Below are 19,148 nucleotides of genomic sequence, written 5' to 3' on the forward strand. Positions count from 1 at the left end.
CTGCTAAATGTTTCAAAGTTCCTTTTGGAAAACTAAAAAGGGTTTGTTGCTTGGTGAAATACCATCCAGAGATGGCCCAGAGTTTTAATTCAAAGGAATGTTTATCTGACTTCAACCAAGTAATTGATAAAAAGTGGGAATAGGATAATACTCTTCCTATGTCATCTTCCAATTTCAGTCTTATTTCCTGGGAAGATATAGTTCTTCTGGTCAATTCCCGCACAGCACATGAGAGCCTATTCCCTCTCTCCTCTCTTCCCATCCAGTAACTCCAGATCTGCAGGCAAGCTTCAACAGAAGCTGGGTAGTCTACAACTTTGCTGAGCACAAACTTACTGTAAAAGTAATTTTAACCAACTGAAAGCTTATAGGAAGATCCATTCAATTTCAGCAATGCAACTCAGTGAACTAATGCTAAAGAATCAAAAAGTTGTACCAGTACAGGAGAAACAAAAAGCCACCTTTCGGGAAATTAACATGTTGCATTCCCAGATATGTGCAAATTCTTAACAACTTACACCATAGGCTGACAATCTTGGCAGGGAAGCATCACTTAGAAATACTGGAGATGTGTGTATGTATATATGTATTTTCTTAAATTCCAGAAGATATTTAAGTATTGATCTCTTCCTCTGTAACAACCAACCATAGAATATAACCACCAGAACCTGCCAGGTAACTTGAGGCATTTTCTGAGAACTAGATGCCACCACAACAGAACTGTAGTGCAGATATATTGGAAAACCTCACTTCCACAAAAATGAAAAAAAAAGGGAATAAATTAAGCTACTCACACTAATTGATTATAATTTGTGACAGTCAAAATATCAAAATATGAAGCTCTGAATAAAAATGCTAGTTCTGTATTATGTAAAACAAGACAAGTCAATAAGTCTATTCAGTCATCTCAAAAGAAAGCAGAAACACTCCCTCACTATTTAATGCTCAACATAGAATCATTTATGTTGGAAAAGACCCTTAAAATCATCAAATGTTGTACTTTGTAGGAAGGATCATCAGCCTTTTTCTCTCCCCCCATGCAATGGGATCCCCATAGCACATTGGTCCAAACGATAACTTGATGTTGATTCATGGATGATCTCAAGCAGGAATCTCCAGACTTTCCCCTTGTCTAGACCAGATTTAGATACACTTCTGAACTTAGTGCTTGATAGTGCCTGACAGTGAATGAACCAGAAACCACCAACAGCAGCCATTCAAAAATTTTAAAAGGTAACACGTTTGCATATTGAATCTTCCAAGGATGTCTCTTTTGCTTGTCACAGTCTCCTTTTGCTCGTCATCAGTAACATCATCATCTCAATATTACTCAGTTTTGATTGCGTATTAATATTTAAAAAAAAAAAAGGTCAACAAGCCCTGGAAATAGATTCCTCTTTTCCCTGTGGACGTCTTGACGGACTTGTAAGGCCAGCTACCAGTTTGGTTGCTTTCACTGCTTCATATTTAAGATCCACATGCCTTATGACACTGAATGTAATCAATCATGTCAGGGTCTTCCTTGCTTCAGGATGACAGTCCTAAAGTCTCCAAGAGCACAACTTTCTTCAAGCTGCAACTGTAAACAGCAATTACCACTAGTACACCAGACTGGAACCAAACTCTCAGAAACCAAAGGGGATGCACACTAACTGCACAAGCTTCTAGACCTAGTCTGAAGTAGTACCACATCCATGACTGCCACCTGGACAACACCAAGCCTTTGAGAAGTCAAATATACATATACATATATCTAAAGATGTATATGGCCTATGTCCTAAGGCAAAGGATAAAGTCATTGATGTACTGTCTCTCAACAGCCACTTATCCAAAATACTTTCTTTTATCCTTCCGGATAAAGGTAGATAAGGACAATCAAACCACAAAGGACAGGATATTGGCAAAGTAACCTGTTAAAAAGCTGAGAGGGAGGCAATTAATGCAATTCTTTTACACAGACCATCCCATCATATCTTGAGTGACATGAGAAATTCCTCATTAGCCTACGAAAGATGTAAGGTTTAGTCATTAACACCAAAATGTAATTTTTAAGTCATCACAGTAATCTTCATTTTTGACAAAAAATGAAAAAACTTCAATGAATGTTTTGTTTTCCCACTTTCTGCTCAGTGGAAGAGAAATCTGTTCAGAGCTTTGTAGTATAAATCTCCACAAATAATGCATTGCAAAATTACAACTGAAACCATTTAGATCCTTCTAGATGACAAAATGATGACACTACCGCTGTGTCTTCTTAAATAACTTGTGACCTATGGGCAATGACTAACAACCAGATCCTTTTCTAACTTCAAGTCTAATAAACAAGAGGGTGCTGAAGAGATGACAGCTCAGTTTAGCATAGCCAGTCACTGTCAGATAGCAATTTAACCTTTTTAAGGGCATTATTAAAACATATTCATGAATGCTCAAGTATTAATGCCATAACCACAAGTCTGGCTTCTTAGGAGGAAGAAATACCCATTCAATACAATAGGAGGATGCAAACAGTGCTAGATGTCATACGAAACAATGCCTACAGATATTACTGACAACATCTAGAAAGGGAGTAGCTGCCTTTATGCTTTTTCCTCTCCAAACTGTTATTAGACAGCAGATTACTGCCTCATGTAACGGAGTAAAAAAACCCACTGATTCAAAATAATCTCATTTAATACTACTTCAATCTGTCAAATATTTTTAGTACTTCGATGGTCCTTACCCTGGTATCTGCAGGCTATAAGGTGTCATGTTTTTACCCTCAGAATTGCCCAAGACAAGGGATGCCTGATGCCTTGATCCCCATCATGACAAGGGATGCTTTGTGTGACAGCAAGGTCACACAAAGTTTTGTGGGAGACCAAGACTGTGCCTCTGTCTGAGTTCTCAGCTGGTGTCCTAAGCTTGTGCAAACTCTTCTGTAAGACATTATAAACTGAAAACACAAAAAATTTACAAAAACGCGTAAGGTAATGTAAAATTGGTATTTTTTTATTATTTGATGTAAATTTTTATATTTTACCAAAGGTACTTCTATTCTTTGTTTACAAAGCCAAAAATGTTTCTGGATCACTTGCAAGTCAAATAGAGATATCAGATGAAAAAGAACATTTTTCAATGACCGGTTACCTGAGTTACAGTGCAATATTTAATTTCAGACAGTATTGCTCTTAAGACTTTTTACAGTAAGAAATAATACACTTTTCAAGTCAAAACCTAAATCAGTGCTTGTCATAAATTTAAGAATTCCCATGAACCAACAACATGAAATATCTTACATAATGCATACTATACATTTTTGCTTGTCTCTACAATAAATTAATACCCTGGATGAGTTAAGTATTAGCAAAAATATTTACAAAAACATGATAAAACACAGTATAAAATTTTTTCAAAGATATATTTCTTCCAAGAAACAGTTTGGTAATAAGAGTGAAATTTCAAGTCTTACAAAATTGCTTCTCACTTATTTAAAGTCATGAAGGTAAATAAATAAGATCGAATTACACAAACAAACATTGATATCCTCATATAGGTTTATGCAGTAAAAGCATGTATCTCTTCTTGGGAGTATCCAAGATCCTTCAGATATCTGAAAATCAGAAATCAAGTTGGTAGCATTAATATTTGGAACTCAAAACCCACCACAGACACAGCTGAAGCATAATTTCAGCACCACTATCTTGTTTTCATTCAATGAAGTTTACCTTTGCAAATACATTTAGAAAACGATTCACACCCAGAAACCCGTATGTGCTGCCTGATCTTTTAGGTCACTGAAAAAGTTTCTAAAAATGAATACAGGTATCATGTGAATTATCTCAGATTTCTCAAGAGGTAGTATAAATATTGGTCAATTCCACCCTCCATTAGATCCATGCATCTGAGTTCAGTAGGGCTGCAGAAATGCAAGTGATGTCCATACTGGTTCAATATTTTATATATTTTATCCTTAAATATATGGCAGTCAAAATAAGGAACGTATCAGGTACAGACAAAAATAAATGCATTAATAAAAAAAAAAAATCAAGTGCTTGTGATAGAACTGCTTTGAATTTTGCTTTTAATAACTTAATTTGTCAAGCTAACAGCAACACAGAAAGCTTATCTCCTATTATAGCAACTTTTCTGTGAACATTGAAATAAAAGCAGCATTAAAAACCTTGGGGAAAAGAAAGAAGTCATTGTTAAAGAGATGCTCTTAGAAAGTTTAGGGCAACTTACTAGAGCTCATTAAATTTACATATTATTGGTATTTACTTATCTACACACTAAATATACTCCTAAAGTATGAGGTTAGGTTTTTTTTTCTTATTTATTTATTTACTTTAATTTTTATTTAAAATGTTTTCTTGCAAACCAGAAAATATAAGGCTGTTTTTGAAAAACTACCAAGTGAGACGCACTGTAGCTGGTTAGGTGATCAAATTAAAAAAAAATAAATTCCTCATTCTCTAGTTAATTGTTTAAAATACTCACTGTACTCCTTGTTCTGTAAAAGGTGTTGGACCACAGACGCAGATAAGCACTTTGGAGTCTTTTCTGCTTCTTTTCACAAACTCAGAGAGAAGAGACGAACAAATCTTCCCCTGTTTACCCACCCAGTCCTTTGTTGGTTGTGAAAGAATGAACTGAACCTCAAACCTGGTGAGCAGAAGACTGTGTCAGAAATATTGCCGCCTCTGGTTAGAAATCTGCTACGCAAAACGCTAGTGACCAAGAGACACAGTGATGTTTCCTATGATTACTTTCTTGTTCTGCTAAGCTCCCACTGCACAATATCAGATCTCACAGACATTTAGTTGTTCCTACCAATCAAGTCAATCAAATCACCTCCAGTATTGTGTACGTAATTATTTAACCCAATCTTTCAATCTTAATTTTAGCTACATATTTCACCTTACAAAGAAAAACAGCTGGTATCCATCAAGATGCTAAAGCACAGATTTTACTGTTCTGTTATTCACTTACACAAATGTTGGTGGAGCTCAATAGACAAGTAATGAAATAAGAATTCTTAGCCAAACTTGTGAAAATGTCAGTACAATGTCTTTAACGAGAAAATACTGTTTTAAAAACCCCAGTAAAAGCGTAGTTACTGAGTAAAAAAACCAAGCTCTTGTGTATCTGAGGCTCCTAGTGAAAGGGAGAAAGGGTTTTTACTGTAAATTTGCACAATGTCTAGACTATGAAGCTTTGAATGTGCCAGACATCACCAGGTTATGAAATAATATTGATTTTTCACTTCAGTGTTATGAAGGAACAAGTGAAGTTAATTTGTTCGTACGGTTTCAGCTAAGAATTAAGTAAGCATAAACAAAACGTACTTCTATCATGTAAAATCTAGGCAGTGACAATTTATCTAGTGATAAAAGCAAAAGTACTGAAATTTAAAGGCAACCTGGTATTCCTATCTCTCCTGACAGAACCATGGCCTGTGAAACTAAGTTGATGTTACATATGCACCAGTGCATTTTAATCTGTAATTACACTGTAATTGAGGAAAAAAATGCAACAATTAATAAGCAAAAATGAAACTAATAGGCCTAATTTAAACTCTGAATTTCTAGATAAGCATTTTCCCAACTAAGTACTAATAAAGAGACTTTTCAAAATTTCTCTCTAAACTCAGAATGTTGTTTCCAGGGTACACTGCCCATGTCTTTCACTTCTGTGCTGCTCCCTGCATATCTCCGTTTTCTACTGCTAATATTATTCACCTTCAAAAAGCTTCTCAGACAGTCTTAACAATCACCTCATCTAAGATATCATCTCCAATAAGCATCTGTTCATCAAAACAAATCCCTGGCTTCCTATGGGACCTACAGAGCATAATGGCATAGCTTGCTGCTATGCCTCTGTGACCGATATGAGCACATCTCTTTCCACTCTCTCATTAAATTCTTAGCCAAGTTTCCAGAATCAGGATCTGTCTTTGTGTCAAAGCTGTACTGTTAGTTGAAGCCCCAAGACTTGTTCTTTTATACACTGTGATTGTACAAGTTGCTCTCCACAAGACTTTTAAATACCTTTCATCTTTAAGAGCTAATTGCTCTAGTTGGTTTCTCCAAAGTATGTCATCTTCTGTTTTGTTGAAGAAGATCAGCTTCACTGTCCTTAGAAGAAAAAAAAAAATTAAGAATCTGACTGTAGATTGTTTCTGTATTTGAAACACGTTAAAGAAACAGAACTTACTGCATTATACAGAAGCCTTTTACTTATATTTTGTTTGTTTTGCAACTCTGCAATCCTCAAATCTTTTTGCCACTAACTGAACACAGTGCCTTTCTTGCTGTACCTGAAAGTCTGTTGGACTCGTAACCTCTCTTCTAAAAGTCATAACCCTGCCTGCAATTGCAACCTCTAGTTCAGGAACTGCTGTCCTAAGAAAAATAAAGTCTCTTGAAGTTACTAAGACCTGACTAAGAATACAGTATAGCTTGTCAAGTTTTATCCAGTGGTTTCTCAGTATTGTTTGAGCACTACTACCTCAATTAATACCTAGTATATGAACTTTGCACGTTTTTAATATTACATACACCAGCTTGTAGAGGTGAAATTGGAATTTCGAGAAGGTTATTAATTTCCTGAAGATGGAATTTAAACATGTAGACATAAAATTAACTCAACTTGAAGAGCAAACTACAGGTCTTTACCAGGTTATCTCATTCCTACTTTATTTGTTGATTTATAAAATCTATTTTCCTAGAAAGCTACAGTTTACAAGCATTATATTTGCTCATGTAAAAATAAATGCTCTGTCATTAAGGTCAGTGCTATTATTTCTTCAGAATTTTATGCTACAACAGAGGTAAAACACAAAGATTGACTGTACAAAACAGAATTTACAATTTGATAAAGCCAAATAAACCTAACTTCTCCTTTATTGCTAACAACAGACTAATACCCTGGGGACAACTGATATAAGACAGATCATCTCCTGTTAAATGTAAGCAGTTCCTGAACTGCGACCCACAGGGCTTTAAGTTACTGCTGTTTTTTCCCCACTCAGGCACAGCTCTGAGCTGAGAGAGCATGTTGCTGTGGTGGCAGAAGCAGTTAAGTTCAATGCCGTACTTGCAGGAAGCCAGAGCACCAGGATACCTGGCACAGAAACGCATGCAGAACCACACGGGTACCTGTCAGGGCCACCACTGAGGATGAGCTAAGCCTGCTGGTCCTTCACTCTACACAGTTCCATAAACAAGGCACTCCACTACCTACTCTCCTTTTACGTGGTTGGAGAAGAAAAGGCCCTGGGGAGACCTTCTAGCAGCCTTCCAGTACCTAAAGGGGCCTACAAGAAAGCTGGAGAGGGACTTTTTACAAGGGTGTGTAGTGATAGGACAAGGGGCAATGGCTTTAAACTGAAAGAGGGGAGATTTAGATTAGATATAAGGAAGAAATTCTTCCCTCTGAGGGTGGTGAGGCACTGGAACAGGTTGCCCAGAGAAGTTGCGAATGCTCCATCCCTGGAAGTGTTCAAGGCCAGGCTGGATGAGACTTTGAACAACCTGGTGTAGTGGAGGGTGTCCCTTCCCATGGCAGGGGAGTTGGAACTAGATAATCATCTTCAATGTCTCTTCCAACCCGAACTATTCTATGATTCTATGTGGCCAACATTGCTTTTAAAAGACTAGCACTAGACACAGTATTATGCTTACTTGATGCTGTGCTGAAACTATTAATTCCCATCACCTCATCCTCTGTACCTTGCAGAGAACCATCTTTTACACATGCACACCACATATGCTAGGGCTTCTGTGGAGAGTTCATGATCTGCAGCTGTTCTTAAGATGCAGCTGAAAAGCCTATATTCTCCCAACCTGAAGACAGCACATTTTTCTGACTTCTAACCTTTTCCCTTTTTGCAGTTTGGTCACACTTGAAGATAACAGGAAATCTCTCACAAGCTACATCAAATGCCGAAGATAACAAGATCATCTTCTACTTATGAGAAGCACATTCATTTTCTGCTGCCAAAATATAAAACTCAGGTATGATAGTTGTGTATAATACACATCATCAGTAGTGTTATTGAGAGAAAGAAGTTCCAGATGCATTACAACTCAAAATAAGTGACAAGGTACAAGCTATGAAAAACTTGCCCAGTATAGAACAAAACAGCCTCAAATCAGCTATGCTGCATCTTTAAATATTAGAATAAACTCATTCAGAAGCTAGCACGTGCCAAAAATTTATGTTTCTTACATGCTGCCCAGGGCCCACTTCCCTGAAAACATGGAAAATAAAGCTCACTTAAACAATGTAGTGCTGTCAAAGCTGGCATGTGCACCACAGCATCAAGCGCTACTCAGACAGGGAAAAAAGTCAATAAAAATGCATAGGAAAGCCATTGGGAACAAAAGTAGGAACTGGGTTATCTAGGGAATAATGCTTTGGGACACCCTTACTGATTATCCCCAGTGTAGATGAATGTGTCTGTTGTAGTCCTTGCACAGTACTCAGCACTATAAAGAGAAGAGACAACTCAAAAACTTGGAATGAACTGATAACAGTTTTGCTACAAACAAGGGAGAATATAGCTAAGAAGAACAGATGGAGATTTAGATATAATCCTCACCAGGACAGAAGAGCTAGTTGAGAGAATGATGAGAGAAATTTAGATAACAAATGAGAAACTTCATCAGCTCTTTGGAAGGAAATAAGGAGAATCTAACATACTGGAAAGTACCTTAAGGGATGCAGATTTTAATACACTCAAAAAACTGGTACGCGAGGTCTTATAGAAAGCTCTATATAGAGAGGAGTTAGAGACCCTGAGAGGATTTTAACAGAGAGGAAGAAGAGGAGGTAGAAAAAGTTACAAAATCATCTTCAAAACCAGAAAAGCATGATGATGAAACTGGTACACTATATTAAAAAAGAACATGGGAACAGAAAGGTGATTTAGGAAAAGTTGAAGACAAAACAAGATACAATTATCAAGGATAATCAAGAATAGACTACAAGCATCCTATGCCTATTTGAGAAGAGCGTTAGCCCACTACCTAGCGTTTAGTGCTACCTTTGTGCCTCAGTCTTCTTTAAGAAACATTGTCTACCTGATTGCAGTTATACACCACCAGTAAAAAGGAGCAAAAATCTCATCTTAAAAAGGAAAAAAAAAAATAAAAATCACCAGCTTAGAGGAGTGATACTCTTTTTAAGTTAATACTTTGGCCAATACAATTTAACCTGTAAGAGAAGAAATAAGGCTGAAGGAAGAGCATTATGACTTCATGCACAAAAGGACACTGCAGACAGGAAGAGAACAAATCGTTTTCCACACTTACCATAGGCAAGAAATACAGACTAATACCTACCTTCCACATAGGCAAGAAATAACAGACTTAAAAGATAATAGGGAGACTTTGGCTAGACAGTAAGAATGGAAATCCAATGATCCAAGCCCATTACATCACAGCAAGTGCTGCCTAAGGAAGCTGCGGATTCTCCAGCGTTCACAGTGCAGCCCCAGGGGTTCAGCAGCACTTGCCCAGTGCTACAGACAGAAGCTGCTTCTGCATCCTCAAGTGACAAGTCGGTCATTATTCAGATCTCTCCTCAACCTTCTCTCTGAAATTTGTGCTCTACTGTACTTAATTCAAGTTTATACAGTAAAATAATTTTATGCAAATTATATTTATATTGGTTTTATATGTAATTTTATATAATCTCATGTATAAAAGTTCTATATATAAATAGATACACACACAATAAAGACACCCTTGCAATATTTTCCTAAAAAAAGTGAGGGCTAAACAGCAAATATAAAGTCAAGAAACTAAGTTGCCTAGAGCAGTCATAAACATCCAGCTTTAAGTGTCTGCACATAAACAGAACCTGTACCAGATCAAGTCATTCTAGTGCCTAATGAGCCTCCATGGTGAGAAGGAAAAATTTGTTTACTTCAACTCGTAAGAAAATATATGCTGTTGCATCCTAAGCTAATTGTTAGCGCTGAGTTCTCATAGCAAACTCTGCTGAAGAGAGTTAAAATAAGCCACTCTGGTCATCTTTCAAGGACAGAGTAGATACCAGCACTATCTGTGCAGTCGTAGTCTTTCACGCATGTTATCTGCTGTGTTTATACTGGTTACGGACAAAACATCAAGATTTGCATCTGGTCTCCTTAGTTGTGCTTTCATATTATCACAATTACCTTTACCTGACATACTAGTTTCCCCCTCAAGAAGAAAAAAACCAAAACAAACAATTATTCCAAATTCACTTCTTAGCACTTCTTAGTATATCTGAAGCTTTTTGTCAGATGATAGATTTATATTTTGGATTTACAAAGTCAGCCAGCCACGTGTTATTTGCTACTGACAATACACAATGCTTTGGAAGAGCCAAACAGTACACAGTGTTTCTGCTCACAAAATAGGGTTATATGTAATTGCAGGACAATAAACAACACAAGAATAATGTCTGGGTTTAGATGCTCTTCTAGAAACAGACTTCTGCAGTACATGTAATCCCTTTTAGCTTTACTATGAAGACTAGTGTCCAATTAATCTCCCTACGTTGTTTCAAAATGTGCTTCATGAAGACATAATGTACCAAAACATCCCGTGCTTATATTGAATAAAACTCAATAACAGAAATTAATCTCCATTACAAGAGTCTGAATTCAAAGGTACAGGAAAAGAGCAGCAAGTCTGTTGAACGGTCCTCTGCAACAGCTTTAAAGAAAATACAGTTCAGGCATATTTTTCATTTTTATACTCTCCCAAATTACAACAGTTCACATTGACAAAAATGTCATCTGCTAAGAAATTCTGCAAGACATGATTCTAGAGGCAAACTTTTGCAAAAAGCAACAGAAGCACCCGTCATGTCTATCAAAGTATACTCCTGCAGTAACTCTATGCATTTGTTTTTGAAGTTTAGCTATTGTATACCCTCTTACAGTTGTAAATGGACAATCACATCACACAGAAGTACTAGTTCTGGGGTTCTGAAGGACATAAGGGGCCAAAACAACCTGTTCACTTGAACAACAAGAACTGCTGCCTTCTGCACATTTTACGAGTGGAGTACAGAATCCATATGCAATACACATCTTTTTATGCATTTGAATATGCTTAATGTTATGCTTACATAAGTCTCACTTTTGTGAAAACTGGGACTCATCTGGTAAAAATGTGTTACTGTTGCTTAGCAGGTGAAAACAATACAGAAGTATGCTAACTATTCAAACAAAATAAAGAGAAGTCATAACTAAGCAGCTGTAAATCTTCTCAGTTGAAAAAACAGTATCAACATTGAAATATTTCAACACTAGAAAAAGGCACTCAAATGCAAAGCTAGTTTTTAAAAAATAAAATCTCAGCTTTTCTACTTGGTGAGCTCATTTGCATCACAACAAAAATAAAAAATGCCAGTGAGCCCATTTTACTGATGGTAGCCAATAACCAAATGTGTAAGCTCCCAAAGATTCTGACAGACTATGCCCTAAAGCATGCCAGCTTTTAGCATAAGACAAATAAAAATGCTTTCATACAATTTATTAATTTTTAAGAATTGTTTTATTAACACTGAAGCTTGCCTATGATATCCTTCCTATGGATTATTCTACCTTGGGGTTAAATCATAAGAACTGTACATACCGGAGGCAACTAACTTCAGTCAGAGCAAAATTCAGGAGTTTAACCATCGGTGTGAAGCCTGTGCCTGCTGCCAATAAAAAGAGATCTTCTAAAGTTTGAACTTGTGACTTCTTGAAGTTACCTTCAGGATTGCTGACAGAAACATAGTCTCCTTTATAGCAAAAAAAAAAAAAAAAAAAAAAAAAAAGAGTAAACACTAATGACATAAAACCCAGCTAATTAGTATTCTGATTTTTAAAAAGCCCTTTCATATTGCCTTCTTCTTCGTGGTATTAGGGTTCCTTTCAGAAGGAAACACAGGATCTTTCTTGTTAAAAGAACAGATGTTCAAGTAAAATGTCTTGTTTTGGTAGATTTTGTACTATATGAGTACACAAACATTTGCAAAGTCAGTGTTAAAAACCTGTCTCATATCTGAAACAGAAAACTAAGTGCATCTTAAGTCTTTAAAATTGACCTAGCTTTCTTTGTTCAAAAGTGTAAAAAGTTGTTCTAAGAATATATACAATCAAATACAAAGTAATCAACTATGATGTATGATACAGTTGACATATCTGAACAGTTAAATATGAACACATTTGGAAGATCAGCCAGGAGAGCTTTACATAACGGACAACTCCTAGTTACAGTGACGATAAGCCTGAACATTTGGGGCATGGAGAATAAGGTTTTAAAAAAAAAATTAAGTATGTCCTGATGTATAAGTAGGTAAACAATAAAAACATCACAATACCCAGACAGTCAATCTGAAGAGATAAAGCATTCACTGCAAAATCAAACATAAAAAACTCCAGCATATATTTACCAATTTGTAGGTGGTCAAGTGCCCGTGTGAATAGTCCACAGGAATAAATTTTAATCATTAGATATATACGTGCACCAGCATTGCAAGATGGTTCTTTGAAATCCAGTGGCAAAAAAGGCAATACAGGTGTATATGGTTTTACTACCTCTGTTCCTAGACAGAAGACAAAAAGACGAAAAATTCTGTATATTCAGCAAATCTACCGCAAATAAATACCAAAATAAGCAAACAGCAAACAAATAATCTGCATATCTCTTAAAAATAACACCATATCATGCTTTTAAGCAAGTATGGTACTTTCCACTGCACCACTTATTACAGTAGCCTTCTACTTCCAATTAAAATATTCAGGCCACTGTACTGTATGTTATTTCTACATTACTTAGCAATTCAAAACATTGGAAGAAAAGACCTAGAGTCATCCCCAATGAACATGAAAATCTAATTGAATTTGCATTTAATTTCAAGTACCACAGCTTGATTTTTCTAAATTGAAATAGCAGGTTTTTAGTGCTGCATGATTATATTTTCTTCCGCTATCATTTCAAAAAGCTATTGTATAAGGACAGAAAGAAAGATTGCAAGAATTGGACACCAGCAAAGAATTAGGTTGGGAGGAGGACAAACCAGTTCGCAATTAAAGGATATTTCAAAATTCTTCCAATATCTCTATCATGTATAGAGCAATGCAGTGACCAGCATAACCATTAAAAGGCAAATTTTTAAAAGTACCCTTAAAAAAATAAAATGGATATTTCTTTGACCTCTCATTTTATTTAAGTTTGCCTTTTACAAAATTTTGAAATAAAACACCTAAACAATGCTTTTCAAGATGCATCGCTCTCACAACCTCATGTTATCATTAACATCATGCAACTGGAGCATAGTGTTACCATGACTCCTATAAATCCCTCAGAGAAAAAAAAAAAAGCAAACTCGCAACATTACCCTCCGCATGCAAAAAAGCTGCAAACTAAAAGGAACTATTAACTATTAGTTAATCATACATAATACATTTACAACGAGCTTCTCTCTCTTCAAAGATGAACCACACTACTTCAGTAGAGAAAATGTTTTAAAGGGAGAGTTGAAAGACGAACTGATAAGGTCGATGGTAAATGCCAGTCACCTCGACCATTAGCTTTCCAGCAATATTAATCCAGTCAGTTCATTATTAAGCACTGATTGTAACCCTGGAAGCACAGACTTTCTAACTACAACCAGGGAATTAGTGGCCACACACTTGGCATTCTCCCAAGACTATGAAAAGGGATTTATCTTGATATATCCATGGCTACATTCTCAGTTTTTCTTACCTGCGATGATTTTTTTGAGGTACACATGTTGCCCAGCGGGGACACGGAGGTGTGTGTTCTTAGGCAACATTAAGCAGAAGAGCTTGGTGTCGTGCGTAACTTCTGTCTTAGAAACCAACTTGCATTTTCTGTAGAACAGTCCTAAAAACATGGTTTTACTTGTTACTGAAACGTCAATCTCTCTTTCTATTCTTATACATCTTCTAATAAGAGATAGAGAAAGGTATGTATTTCACTATATAGACTTATAAAAAGATTACAAACCGATGCTTCTTGTATCATTATATTCTTCCTGATTTTGGACGCTTATAGCCTTACATCAGGCTTATGATAGACCGAGTTTGTGAGTTATCAGCATTGACTGAAGAAGTAGAAAACACCAAATACTACCAGAAAGCAGAATCCCCTGTGCTACATTGCACCTGCATTAAATTCACCATATGACTACAGCATGACTACATATATGCAGAATAATATCAGTTTGGGTAATGCAAACAAAATGTAAGCAAGGCACAGCACCACAGTCCTCAGTAACAGACTATCTAAACCCAGCCAGCATCCCACATATTTATTAGGCTGACCACCCCACAGCGTTGCAGTTTCACTGCTATTAGCACAACGAGTATTTCTGACACAGCTTTGCAAAATTTCTCAGGTACACAGTACCAATACTCAAATGCTTACACTCAACAAAATGACACGAACACCTGTGCCTAGGTAGGCAATGCACACTTCAGCATTATCAATAAATATTTTAGACATGAATTGGTGCCTTTTGGCTAACTAGAAATTATAAACTCCCATTATATATTCGCATGCTTACTTAAATTAACTACAAGGCCATATGTACAGCACAAACTGTTGTTGATACAGCTGTTTTGGAAGCAAGGACATGGGTTTCAAATACAGTGCTTTTCAACCTGTGTATCAACTAAATGCTGGGCAAAAGGTAACAAAAAAAGAAAACATTAAAAAAATTAAAAAAAAAAAAATCACTATGCATGGGTCTACATTTCCACCAAAATTTTTCCAGAAACTGAGAAAGAAACCAGGGAAAGAACACTGCTAAGCAGAGTAACTATAAAAAAACCCACTCCCTTCTACATTCCTATTAGTGATGGGGATTAAAAAAAAAAAAAAAAAAAAAGAAAAGAAAAGAAAAAAGACAGTGGGGAAAAAAGGGAAGGAAAACCCTGGAAAAAACCCTGGAATATTTCCCCTTTGTCTCTGAACAAAACTAAAAACTAGAACAGTTTCACCAATATCTTATGGAAGCTTAAAGTAATGTGTTTTCCCTGTATTCATAATAGGCTCAGAGCAAGATAAGCCATTTATCCTGCCTCTGCTACTGCAAGGGCAGTAACTGACCATTTACACTGGAAATGATCTCTGTGCCAAAGCACTCAGCAGAAGGCTGGCCAGACCTGCACCCATTTTAACTGAGCAGCCATCCTGATCTATGCCATCTGCATCATTACACCACTTCAGGGTCTAAGAGAGGATTGGAAAACACAGCAAAATAGAGGGCTATGCCCTGCTGATTACAACCAGAGACTGCAGAAGGTAAGTAGGGGCACAGCACCAAAAAAGAAATACTTCAGAGAACAAAGGGCAGGGATGCAAAAACAACAACATAGTAGCTTTCATTCTGGAATGAAACATGCTTACAAAGGTTAATTTAGCAACAAATGCCCAATATAGGAAGGTAGTCCTCAACTCTCAACTGCAATATTCTATTAACTGATACAGGCCTGTTGCTGTTGCCACCATAAGTTAGTATTTGACTACTTAAGAACAAGTGCTCCAGTCTTCCTAAAATACCAGGGGGAACAGCAATTGCTGCATAAGGCAAGCAACAGCATATTGTACATATCTAGGTACAATACCAGAGGTATAAACTGAAGATGGCCAGAAGTCATTTTTCCTTTTCTACCTTTAGAAAAGCACTTTTCAGCTAAGCCTTTGTTTCAGCACTGCAGTATTATAGCTCTGACCTGAAATACCAGCGTGACGATACCACATTGCCTAAACAGGTCTGTAATTCAATCAGTTTCATGGGCTATAGGATATTGGAAGCTCAGCCCAGGAAAGAATACAAAAAAAAAAAAAAGCAAGCAACAAAATCCCATGAGCAGTACTATCTAAACTTCATAGTTCTAAAACAAGCCAAAAAAAAAAAAGGCAGAGAGAAGAAGCCTCTTCCTTACACTAATCCCACCATGTAATTTACCATTTTCAATGTAAAATTTTTAACCAGCCAGCCCTAGTGAATATTTTCATGTAAAGCCTCTCAAAATCTGACAGGTTCATATATGAGAATACTTGAGCATGACTCCCTTCTAACGACACTTTCTGCACTGAACCAATTTCAGTGAAGCAACGTTTCTTCTTCCCCACTCTTTTTCTCATGTTATTGAAAAATGCTCAAATCTCTAGCATAAATAGCTCAGCTACTCATGAAACAGGATGAGATACACAGGACATAAGCTGCAACTCAGGAAATTCCAACTAGGCATCACCACAGGGACGGTCTGGTCAAACACTGGGACAGGCTGCCCAGAGACAGTCTCTGGCCTTGGAGATATTCAAACCTTGACTGGACAGCTTTGAGCAGGAGGTTAGACCAGAAGACTTCCAGAGGTCCCTTTCAACTAAGTTGGTCTATGATTCTAGTATTTCTTTAGGTCTTACTAGTTAGAAGCAGAAGCACCTTGATCTTTTGTATTATGCCACTGCACCAGCAGATGCATCTTTACTTCCTAACTTTAATCACATGCTGATTCTCTTTTGAACAGTGATGGAGTACCAGAAAATCTGCAATCAGTATACATCACTTGTACATGGCCTAAACCCTGAAATCAGCCAAACTTCTTTCTCTAGTCAACAACTCTTAAGCGAGTCTTGCCTGACAGAGGGCTTATGCAAGTTTCCAGTGAAGTCTTCATTAAATGCCAGACAAAATGCAAAGGAAATTCTAAGCATTGCTGCAGCTCAGGTGACCACTGCCATTGCTTCCTTGCTTTTATCTCCAACAGCACCACTAAAGGAAAGCCCAAGCCAGCAAGGCTGGCTGAATTTTATTCTTAACTAGGGGTACAGTTTAAGAACAGACACCAATTGCTGGACTTAAAAAAACCCAGAAACAACAACAAAAACAAAAAAAAACAACACAAACAGAACAAAAAGGCTTGAGAGGGTCTCAATAAGCTCCATTCTCCTTCACCAGTGTTCTCTAAGAGTCATTTAAGGACTGCTTCAAGTATTTCAGTAGCTTCATCTAATGAATTCATTATGTACCACTATTGCACAGTAGGTGGCCATGGCATTCTTCTGCATACACTTTTCTAAAACTATTTAAATACCCACTAGTGAGTTATCCACTGTAAGTGCCTGCAGAGACATGACGTAAAGCCTCTGACTCGGAATAAATCTTTCTTCGTTAACATTTGCTCATGTTTTTCACCTAATATTCTACAAACTGCTTATTTTGAATCAGTAAACATTCCAGAAGCACCAAAAGAACACCTTCAGCCCTGAAAAATTAAAAGCAATAGTTCCATTTCATACCAATCTCGAAGTAAAGCAAGACATCAGCAGCTTTCTGGCTATATGAAAGGAAGTTTATAAGTTTGTTGTAATTTGTTTTTCTACCATTTGTTTGAAAAACAATACATACTGATTGCAAAGTACAGTATACAAACAAATATGCTAAGATTACTGCCAATTCTGCAGTCATCCCTACTAACACATATTTTTTACTTGCATTTGGCTATTTCTATTCTATACACAGTCATTCTAACGCATTTTCCAAACTGGCATGCTAAGTATTTATTTTTTTTCCCTTAAATTTCATTCTTACTGTGTAGAAACAAATTTCAGGGCAAAGATATTTGGTATTATCACATACAGCCCCAACATCAGTTGCTTATTCTATTGGCAACAGCTGCTAAGAAACCAGAAAAAAAATGTAAAAAATTGTACTTAATTCCAATAATTCAAAGTTTCACTCTCTGTTGACCACAACTACAGTTGAACTACTACTCACAAGTCAAAAACAAAAGCCCTAGACACCTAGAAATACTTATGTACATGCAATGTTTTCTTTTCTCATTCAGAGCAAGAAGTGTTTTGAAAGGACATCGTAAGCAGATTTGTAGTCAACAACAAAATTTTATTTAAGTGGTCAGTAGCAAGGATCTTGATTTTTTTAATTTGGCAGAATTCAGTTTTTCCACCAAAACAACTATCACACTAATACAGAAAAATCAAAGACAGAAGATCTGTTATTACCAACTAAGATGAACAAAGATAGCTGAAATTCAAGGTGGGGTTTTTTTGGGTGTTTTTTTTTTTTTTTTTTTAAATAATTCCACAGTAAAAGCTAATTTTTTAAACATTTTTCCAAGTGGTGTCTTTCTAAACAATCTTTGATAGACTGCAGGTCTATGTAACAGGATTACAGTGCTTGCCTATCACCTCCAAAACTTCGCTGCAATTCCATCTTGATACAGAAGCATGATACACAGTGGTGATCACAACCGATCCCCTCATGAGTAGGCTTCCATATCTTATTTCCCAGAAAAGCCACCTGCACAAAAATCATGTCTTAACATCTATGAGAAAAGCTGCACTCTATCATATATCATATATCTGTGCTATAGATATCATATATCTATCATATATCTGTGCTATATGTTGGTTTTTGGTTTTTTTTAACTGGGGAAGTTCTACCTCACTTTTTTTAATATCGCATTTAAATTTCAGAGGACACTGGCACTATGACCACTGGTTTTTGTTTATGCTTCCTAACGACCAGTTTCGTAACAGCTACCGAAGAGTAATGTCACCAACTTCCCTACACTGACAATCTAATTATACTGAATTGTGCTTTCTATGCAATGCTGTTGCATATACATAATTGTACCTCCAGAAAACAAAGCACCTAATCCTTCTTAAGGAGCAGAAGCACTACTGAATACTCTTCTGAATCTACCAACACATCCTAAGATACAGCGTAGTTCCCTGAAATTACATTAATCTTTTTTTTTTTAAAAAAAAACACTCAGCTTTGAAGAAATTCCACCATTTTGTTCTTTCCTTCCAAATAGTTAAACAGATATACTGGCCAAAATACTAGTCTAAATTCCGCAGAAATTTGAGAGCCCATAGGCAATTTACCTGGGAGTATGACTTTCCCAGCTTAAGGAGAAAAAGTAGGGGCTGATGCTTATTGTTTCTTCATAGCATAAAGTTATCATAGGCTTCCAGTATCATCTCTGCATTACGTCATTGCCTCTGAAGAAGAGCTTCATCACTTTTTTGTAGAACTTAGAATTGGCTGTTGTAGAAAATAAAGATGAAATAACTTAAAAGCATAGGGACTTGGAGCAGGTGTGGTGGTCACTCCCCTTCCTT

The 19,148-nt window shown here is 36.6% G+C and overlaps 1 protein-coding gene across 4 annotated transcripts in view; it reads right to left on the reverse strand.

The window, feature by feature from the left end:
* Window positions 1-2,967: 2,967 nt before the first annotated feature.
* Window positions 2,968-19,148, reverse strand: part of CYB5R4 (cytochrome b5 reductase 4) — a 44,359-nt gene continuing 28,178 nt past the window's right edge. For 3 of the 4 annotated variants that reach the window (XM_086631332.1, XM_086631331.1, XM_086631333.1), the window contains 6 exons: window positions 13,734-13,874; window positions 12,418-12,570; window positions 11,613-11,763; window positions 6,027-6,113; window positions 4,477-4,641; window positions 2,968-3,589 (listed from right to left, as the gene is read on the reverse strand). In XM_086631332.1, coding sequence (XP_086487458.1) covers window positions 3,535-3,589; window positions 4,477-4,641; window positions 6,027-6,113; window positions 11,613-11,763; window positions 12,418-12,570; window positions 13,734-13,874 — 752 coding nt within the window. In that variant the 3' untranslated portion in view covers window positions 2,968-3,534. Of the gene's footprint in view, window positions 3,590-4,476; window positions 4,642-6,026; window positions 6,114-6,215; window positions 6,381-11,612; window positions 11,764-12,417; window positions 12,571-13,733; window positions 13,875-19,148 lie in introns of all 4 variants that reach the window. The other variant, XM_086631330.1, reaches the window with a different exon arrangement.

The sequence above is a fragment of the Tauraco erythrolophus genome, chromosome 2, assembly GCF_009769465.1.
Source record: "Tauraco erythrolophus isolate bTauEry1 chromosome 2, bTauEry1.pri, whole genome shotgun sequence".
NCBI lineage: Eukaryota > Metazoa > Chordata > Aves > Musophagiformes > Musophagidae > Tauraco > Tauraco erythrolophus.